General features: G+C 41.8%; 1 protein-coding gene across 1 annotated transcript; it reads left to right on the top strand.

Moving 5' to 3' along the window:
* Nucleotides 1-322: 322 nt before the first annotated feature.
* Nucleotides 323-9,322, top strand: LOC307247642 (centrosomal protein of 95 kDa-like; the record flags this gene model as incomplete). Its single annotated transcript, XM_080024680.1, has 7 exons — nucleotides 323-509; nucleotides 3,397-3,525; nucleotides 3,947-4,054; nucleotides 4,309-4,419; nucleotides 6,022-6,127; nucleotides 8,624-8,742; nucleotides 9,129-9,322. Coding segments are annotated over exons 1-7 (792 nt in total), but the record flags the coding sequence as incomplete, so codon positions are not given.
* Nucleotides 9,323-9,826: the final 504 nt, after the last annotated feature.

The following is a 9,826-nucleotide window of genomic DNA, read 5'->3' as shown; positions in this document are numbered from 1 at the left end:
CACTCGGATTTGTGAAAAGGAACGGCCAGCCATTTATGTTCAAATTCCGGGCAAAATACTCATGTTAGGTTAACATAGGTGTTGTAGCTTACAGAATTCGGGGGGTTGCCAACCAAAAAAGATTTGCTCGCGGGCGTCTATGTTTTCCCCGAAACAAATGAATGAAGGCAAACGAACACATCAGCTCGGAAGTGAGGGGAGAGGGGGCCGCCGAATCTCCAATTTCCGAGTTCCAATGGAATGCGGCGTAACGTCTACGTCGCAGGCCATTTCCGGAAACAACGAGCCGGCGTGTATCCAATCAGAGAGCACTTGCGTTTGAAACGCGAACCGAGCACCGACGCCAGCTCCCAGTTTCGGAAACCTGGTCGTCTCAACTGACGTCTCAGCAGTGGAACCCGGGTCGGGAAAGTCCGCACAAGGCAATTTATGCACCCGGTTGATTGTGTTCGACCCTCGGTCGCCTCTCCTCGACAGCTGTTTCATGGGAACTCCAGAGGGAGAAAGAGGTAAGGCGCTTAGAAACTGGCTTTATGTTTGTCCGGAAAAATCCAGCTATTTTTTTTTTAAGCTAACGTCAGCTGACAGTAGACTTGGCTATGGAGGAACCGTCTGTCTAGCACACACACACACACACACACACACCACAACCATTGTACGTTAGCCACCGCGTTCACAACTTAACGTTAGATATAAAGAAGTATACATTTAGTTCGGCAACGTCGTATTTACATACGCCTCTAACCGTGTTAATTAAAAATAGCAGGGCGAACGCCGACAGTCGCCTGTTTACTTTGGTGATGTGTGTGTTGAGTTCAACGCCTACTGGGAGAAGGAATTAATAACCAAGGGACATTGTTTGTGTGCCGGGGCTGGGATTGCTTTGGGCTTCAGATGTCCGGTGAAAGTCATCAGGGGAAATCATCCCGACCAAGATGTCTGATCTCGCTTCGTTACTGTTTTTTACTCAAACCGGGTGATATGTGGGAGTTAATTATCACAGGATAGATTAACACACACACTGACCACTTTATTAGGGACACTTTATTAATACTGGGTAGGACCTCCCTTTTCTCAACAAGACGTTGTAAACATTCCTTTGAGATTCTGGTCCATGTTAACATGATTGCATCACGCAATGCCTCCAGACTTGTCAGCTGCAATTTCATGCTGCGAATCTCCCGTTCTCTCACATCCCAAAGGTGTTCTATAGGATTCAGATCCGATGACTGGGAAGGCCACTGAACAACATTGAACAAATTTTCATGTTTATGAAACCAGTTTGAAACGACTTTTACTTTGTGACATGGTGTATTATTATGCTGGAAGTAAGTAGCTATTAGGAGATGCGTTATTTTTTGCCATGAAATGATGTACATGGTCAGCAACAACAATACCCAAATAGACTGTGGCATTCAAGCCATGATGAGTGGTACTAACGGCCCAAAGATAGAAAGAAAAAATTCCCCACACCGTTACACCACTGCCACCAGCCGGGACTGTCGACACAAGGCAGGTTGGGTCCATAGAATGGATTCATGTTGTTGGCGCCAATTTCTGACCCTACCATCTGTGTGCCTCAGCAGAAATCGAAATATATCAGACCAGGGTACCTTTTTTCAGTCTTCCACTGTCCAGTTTTGGTGAGCCTGTGCCCACCGCAGCCTCAACTTTCTGTTCTTGGCTGTCACAAGTGGAACCCGACGTGGTCTTCAGCTATTGTAACCCATCTGCCTCAAGGTTTGACGTGTTGAGCATTCTGAGATGTTTTTCTGCTCACCACAATTCTACAGAGTGGTTGCTGTATCTGAGCTACCTTAGCCTTTCTGTCAGCTCAAACCAGTCTGGCCATTCTCTGTGGACCTCTCTTATCAACAAGGTGTTTCCGTCAGCAGAACTGTCACTCACTGGATGTTTTTTGTTTTTCTCACTATTCTGAGTAAGCTTTCGAGACTAATGTGCCTGAAAATCCCAGGAGATCAACAGTTACAGAAATATTCAAACCAGCCCATCTGGCAACAACAATCATGCCACGGGTGAAAAACACTGAGCTCACATTTCTCCCTATTCTGATGGTTGATGTAAACATTAACAGATGCTGCCCCATACCCGTATCATGATTTTAATGCGTTGCACTGCTGCCACACTGTTGGCTGATTAGATAATTGCATGAATAAGTAGGTGTACAGGTGCTCCTCATAAAATGCTCAATTGCTATCAACTGCTAAATATTTAGACCTATTGGTGGACAGTATAAGTCATACATTGTCGTTATTAAATCCTCATGCAAATTAGTTTCACACAATTGAGATGCTAAACAATATTGTCCATTTATACTATCATCTGAGTTATGCTGGTGGTTTATATTCACAGCGGTTGCTGTGTTGTCCTTTCTTCAAGTTCACAATTTTTATTTTTTTATTTTTACTATTTTATTTTTAACTGTACAATTCTCTCTTGAGCTGCAGTGTACAGGGTAAACATCTGTACAAATCGTTCAATATCAAGTACGCGAAGTCCGGACTTGCGGACTTGGTAGTTCAGACTTGGCAAGTTCGACTCGGGAGTACAGACTCCCGAGGACGGTCATTCTGCGAAATGCATTCTGCGATACTTGGCTGTCCCAAGTCCACACAAGTCACCATTGATGCATCCTCGATAAAATGGGTGGAGCAAGTTCACATCCGGGCATTTGGACTGGACTTGGCTTGATGCGTACTTTGAATTGGCACAGTACTTGGGCTGCGACTGATGACGTTTCACAAGTCCACAAGAACACAAGTACAGACAAGAACGCAGATTGAGAAAGGGCCGTTGTCTCCTGAAATTAAATTAGGTAGGTAGGTACTTAATTCTTCCAGAAGGGAAATTGCAATGTCCCACTAGCTCACATAAACAGGCAAAATAGGCAAAATACTAATAAAGCAATACGATAAAAATATGAAAAAATAAAACGGCAATGTATGCAAAGTTATGAAAATATACAATAAACCTAACAGTCAACTGTATCCAACAAAGAAATCTGCCAGTATACACTGAACCTGATGATATACAGATAGCACCTAAAAAATAACAGAACAATAAAAACGATAACCATGAAAGACCTGAAAAATAATTGGTCATGTCCAAAAATGAAATATACGGTCCTACACAATAACTTGTGAAATAAACAGTGAATCACAAATATGAATGTACAATGAACCTGGCATTAAATATATAACCCTTAGAGAATAAACTGTTTTTCAATACATTTCCTATCCACCAAAATAAAAGATTGACATTAAACATACATACACAGCTGTATTAACAAATTCACATCATTGATGTAGGATGATTATGATAATAACACCATTATACTCCCTTGAATAAGTGTTATGTGTACATCTCTCTCTTCAGATTGGGTAGATGTGGCAAATGATCTACTCAGAAAGTGTCAAATAAACCTGAGGCTGGCCAAGTTAGCAGACTGCAATGCCAATGTTTTCATCGCTTTCTATGAAAAGATCTTGGGAGAGAAAGTTCCAGGTAGGTTTCTGTTTGAAATGTTTTTCAAATGCACTTCAATTCCGGTCATTACATTTTATTTTTTTAAATCCATAGGGTTAAAAACATTTTGTCTAGTGGCGAGCACGTCCCCCTAAGCATGTTTAGAATGTAAGGAAGGATTCTTAAGAACCTCTAAGCCACCATCACAAGATGGCCTTTGTCACTCTGTCCTGTGTAAAGTGAGTGTACAGACCAGATGAAGATTTCTGCATGTGTATGTGTTCCTGAGGTTTGGGTGTGTGTGTGTGTGTGTGTGTGTGTGTGTGTGTGTGTGTGTGTGTGTGTGTGTGTGTGTGTGTGTGTGTGTGTGTGTGTGTGTGTGTGTGTGTGTGTGTGTGTGTGTGTGTGTGTGTGTGTGTGTGTGTGTGGATTTTGTTTTATTCATTTTTGTCTGTGTTAGATTACATTGCTAAACCATGCAGTCAAGAGGATGATTTCCATAACGTTCAGTCTGTGATAGACTCGTTGGCTCTGGACTACCTTCAGATCAGTCTGTCGCACATTACAGGTAAAAAAACAACAACAACAAAAGCAACCCACCACTGAATTAATGAATGAATATGAAAGGGTTACAATAAATGATGTGATGTGATCAATTCAGTCAGACCTGAGTGGTACATTCACAGCTCATGGACAAGCAAGTTCTCATTGAACACATAATGGAAAAAGCTCCAGCTCCTCCTCGGGCAGGATTATATAACGCTAACGCTTCATGGCCTGTGTCCTAACTTTGTATATGTATTTATGTATGTCTGTCAAAAGGAGAAAATATTGTCAGAGGTGACAAGGAATCCATAAAGAACTTGTTGGAAATCTTCGACGGCCTGTTGGACTATCTCAACGAGGAGACGAGTGAGGAGTTTCATAATGGAGGTAGGGAAGGTCGTTGCTTACTTATCCTCACTCTCAAGACTCTGTCCTTCCCCATGGGTCTGTAGCTTATCCCAGAGTGTTAATTTTCACAAAGGATCTACGGGGTTTTTATCAGATTTTATATTATTTAATTATAAAAGTATTTCTCTTGTGCTGTCAGTTTTTAAGGCAAAAAAAAATCGGATTAAGGATTAAATGTCACAAATGTTTTTTTTTGTTTTTTTTGTTTTTTTTTGAAACATGGACAGTTATCGGCCCTGCATTTCACTGATGCAAGTAATCAAAAGATCTTCACAGACACGGAGATGTTCCCCACCTCAATTTAACTCCATATGCTGTCGCTCACTTTTAAAAGACACTTCTATGGCCACTGCGTGGAGAACGATGACAGTATTTCTCTATTATCATCTATTGATGGTGATTTAATCATTGATAAAGCGACTGCTTTAAAAAAAAAAGCCGGCTAACTAGAAGCTGCTCCATTGTTGACTTAAATAGAAAAAGTCCCTTCATAAATTATTGATAGACCACTACAGAAATGAACACATATCCAAGTATGGAACATATACATTCAATTGTTCTGCAAAAGTTCAATATCACTTCAAAGGTTTAAAAAGCTATGTAGTTGTAATAACCGGTACCTGTTTAAAAGCCTTTCGGTATTTGCGCCGTCCTGAGGTTTAATATATATATATATATATATATATATATATATATATATATATATATATATATATATATATATATATATAATCAGCCCCAGAGCTTTGGTTGGGGGACCAACGGTCTGTCTTCCAAAAAGTACTTTTAAACTCAGTTTTAAACCCCTGGGTTTCACTGAGGACAGCCAGCTCTGTGGAATTAGCCGAACTGAGTGTGCCTTTGTGTCCACGCCTGGCTTGTCTCACTGGCCACTGGCATATCGCAATTAGAGCTTAATGACTGTCTGCCTGACAAAGGATGTTTTTTTTTATAAGGGCCCGTTCAAATTAGTTTGTTTAATCATGCCAGGAGACAAGACATAGACTGTACAGGAATCTATGAGTGGCTCGTTAAAATGTATATATTTTTTAATGTTTATTTTTATCTTTTTCCAATCACATCACAGAATGTTATGTGAGAGAGGCTTTGCTCTGGCTTACCAAAAATATTTTCCTTTTGCACAACAAACCTAACACGGACACATGATGATAACCTCCACAATAGGGATACTGTGTGTGTGTGTGTGTGTGTGTGTGTGTGTGTGTGTGTGTGTGTGTGTGTGTGTGTGTGTGTGTGTGTGTGTGTGTGTGTGTGTGTGTGTGTGTGTGTGTGTGTGTGTGTGTGTGTGTGGTGTGTGTGTGTGTGTTGTGTGTGCAGTGTGTGTGTGTGTGTGCAGTGTGTGTGTGTGTGCTATGTGTGCAGTGTGTCATAATCCACACTGTACATTAATTAATATATCTCAGCTTTAATTTCTGGAGTTGCTGTGTGTGACTACTTTGGCGCTTAAATTCTGTGTGTTATAATTATGTCTCACTGCTTTTTAGTTTATTTTTATTTTTTTACTTCAGTCTTTTACTTCAGTCTTACATCTTCTATCGCCGCTATTTCTTTCCCGGTAAGACTTTGATAGGACTCTTGCTGAGTTTGTGCCGAGAGGCGTGGAGCCACAGGGCCCTGAGCAGACAGACGCCACGTTGGAGGCAGACTCCCTGTCATCCAGTGCACAGTGAGTTCTTTTGTCCTCTCTGCCGCCCATCATACCATCAACATACCACCAACATCCAGAGTGTGGTTGATGAGACCCTTAACATTATGTACCATGGAAAGTTGGAGAAAATGTGTCTTGTGAAATGGAAAGGTTGCCACCTGGGACATACTTTGTTTCTATCTGTTTTTTCTTCCACAACTGAATGTATTATAGGGACTTAAAGTCCCTGTCTAGCAAAAATAAATGTGTTCTGATTTTTTTAACACCAGATAAAAATGTGCTATTAATTACCCAGCCAAATTTGAATGACTGTAAAAATCGGCAAGATGTAAAATAAGGTTTCAAAATCGTGGAAAAAAAAGGCAGTTCCCTCTGCTCTTGGAGGGCGGTGTCTGCTGAAGGCACGGTAACCACACCCAATCATGTTAATCATGTTAAACGTTTATATTGAAGTATGTCAATTCCATGTTTAAATGTTCTGCACAACCCAGTCCTGTGTCTCCAGTTGTTCACCTCAAAGCAGCTCTGTCTGGCTGCAGGGCCCCCTGTTGGCTCCTCCGCAGGCCAGGTCTCGCGCCACGGCCTGCTAGCATGCAGCTAATACTAACAGAACAAACCCTGCACGGTCAAACCAATGGGACGGTTCTTTTTTCATTTCGGGTGTCCGTTGCATGAGTTCACGATCTCCCTGGAGACACCTTTTACTCCAGGTGTTTATATAGTGTTAGGGGAGGGGCCATGCCAAGTATGACCGCTCCACATCCTTGAGTCATGATTTTGCTCCACCCAAAAAACCCGCACCACAAAAATGGTAAGAAACAGTTTAATGGTTTAACTAAATCCACAATTTAATTCAGCTTTACATTGTTCAGTCTTTTCACAATGTTTTTAGCAATTACCTTTCAGCAATTACTTTCTTAATAACTGCCGTTTTTGTTTCACTCTCCCTTTTAAAGCTAGAAATGGCCAATAACATCGATTCCTTTCCTCATGACTTAAGGATATTTAAGCCCCTTCATTGTTCTCTTATCTGCCTCTGTTTGTGTCCCCTGGGCCAACTCCCACCCACTTTCTGACCTTCCCCTTGTCTGTGAAGGAGGGGAAAAACGAAGCAAACGAAATGGAAATATGCCTGAGCCGTCATCCGAGCACATCTTATTGACACAACAGCCGGCTTGGCAGCTCTGATCACTGCTGTACACAGTAATGGCCGCTAGTTATATTCAAAACAGTAGAAAGCGTTTGAGGGCAGCTCTGTTCATACCCATAGCGGGAGTTCCAAGTCAACTGTAACAGAATTGGAAGCAACTGGCTTTTCAGATTAGATTACAGTGGATTTAGTTCCTCCCTTAGTTCTTCCTGTCCCGGAAATGGCAAATTGGAATTCAGCTGATACAACATTGTGCTACAGCTGATACAACATTGTGCTACAGCTGATACAACATTGTGCTACAGCTGATACAACATTGTACTACAGCTGATACAACATTGTACTACAGCTAATACAACATTGCACTACAGCTGATACAACATAAGTTAGGCTACTGCAGGGTTCCTACGCAGTATTGAATTTGATTTGAATCATTTCCAGGTCTGAATAGGTATGGAAAAAAAAATTGTGTTTCCAGACTATTGCTCCTATTCTGTTTTCTAAAATATAAAATTCAGAATTTCTAAAAATAAATTGATCATACAAGCAGGATGTTTGTTCATGGCGTTTGGAGCCGGCAGCAACTGCAGCCAAAATGTTTACCACTCTGAGCGAGCACGGGCCAGAGCGAGCTTGATGTCATTGAAAGCAAGGCAAGAAGTGTGATGTGTGACTGAACGCACTACGCAGAGCTGCCGCCACACCTGTACGTCACAGCCTCTAAAACAGCTCTGCCCCAATGTGCCTTATTTTTGTACCAAACTGGACATCCGCGACCAAATTAGTTTGGAAGAAAATGCGGCAATATCTTTGAATTGCATATATACATAGCATCGCCAATAACCAAATATTAAGCTTGTCTGAACTGAGCTTGTTTGTGTTATGCAGTGATGTAGTTATCGGAAAAGTAAATGTAACATTTTTTGCATAAGGAAGCCATACCTTTATGGCTGTGTTCATCGTTGTTTCCATGGACACTGAATAAACAAGGCTACACAGACGCCGTGAAACTTTTTTCAACTCCTTCAGCTTTTTTATAAAATAGACAAAAAAAATATGGGGGTAACAATAATATATTATTTATTTAAAACATTAAGGGAAAATAATATAGGGTATAGGTAGCAATGGTTACTTTACTTGCTCTTTGAGCAGAGATGTTTGACAGTGGAACATTGTCCAACTTTTTGCGTAGGGGTGTGGACTGAACGGCCACAATGGGTAAATGGAGGTTTTCTGGAAGCTTACAATCCTTGGTTGAACTTTTCTGGGTTTGGTGTTATTTGAATGAGCTACAGTACCTAGCTACAATCTTCTGGCAATTATTTTGGTAAAATGGAGAATCATGTTTTTGTAATTCTCCTTAGTTCTGCCATCCAGTCCAGTAAACATTCCCTTCACTCCTGGAATGCAGAAGAGATTGGATCGACCAATGAGCTCATAGGACTGGGAGACTCGGCACGCACCTTCACAGCCAAACAAGATGGTTAGACACACACACACACACACACACACACACACACACACACGCAAGAATGCATCCTCTGTCATTGGAACCTGGCCAAAGGGGGTAATCAGTAATATTTTATTCATTTATGGCACTAATTGTCCACAGCGTATGAGTGGGATTTGAAAATGTCGACAGTTGGTCCACTGTTACTTCGATGGCCGCTGAGATTTCAAGCTCTAACAGCATACAGTCTCAGTTGTGGACGAAATGCCCCTCCAAATGAGTCCTCCTCGACCAGAGCAAGAAGCTCCGAAGCCTAAAATCCTTAATTCAGCGTTTCATTCTAGTGTTAGCCACACAAGACTTGCTGCTGAGAGAGAGAGAGTTAAAATCATGTTTATTTGTTGATTTTATCCTTTTAGCGGGTGACTTAACGCACCCCCAGGCCCTTCCATTTGTGGAGCCTCTTCTCATACCAATTCCACAGCAGCCTCCCTACCAGACCACCACCCACCACAGGGGTGATACAACCCCCTGTCAGCCCGGCCTGCCTCCCAAATCCAGCCGCCTTAGCCAGGGCCACTCCGAGCAGGAAGCCGCCCCTGCTGCTACAGAGGTAAGTTTTCAGCTTTTGTCATTAAGTAGGATAATACCTGTTTTCCCCATAAGACAACAAGAACAAGTTATATAATGAGAATGTTTACAGTTTATCGAATTATCCTGAAAAGATGTTAACAATCAAACATCAAACAACTCGTGCTTACATTTGACTGCATTTTAAGTGAAGTAGCTAAAGTGCTTGCAACTTGGTGTTGGCAAGTTTCCATGGCCTGAGACACTAAGGAACAGGAAGGAAGCGTGGAAGGGTCAATGGAAGGTTCTATTGTTTCCTGAGAGCGCCAACGACTGCCGGTTTTTGCTATTTGAAATTAAGTGAAAGTCACTCAACCTGCTTTTCGTGATAGTGGAGGTTGTTATTCCTGGTACCAATCGGGCTCACCGTGAACACAAGTAATGCTGTTAAGTAGAACTGGGCTTCTTTATCCAACCTTGCGCATTTTAGCTGAAGTAGAGCTGAGAGAAGCAAGCACACACTTCCTTTGACTCTGGCCAGCATCGG

Source organism: Zeus faber (assembly GCF_960531495.2).
Source record: "Zeus faber genome assembly, contig: SCAFFOLD_89, whole genome shotgun sequence".
In the NCBI taxonomy this organism is placed as follows: Eukaryota; Metazoa; Chordata; class Actinopteri; order Zeiformes; family Zeidae; genus Zeus; species Zeus faber.
The sequence above is the reverse complement of the archived record's forward strand: the minus strand, read 5'-3'. Positions and strand labels throughout refer to the sequence as shown.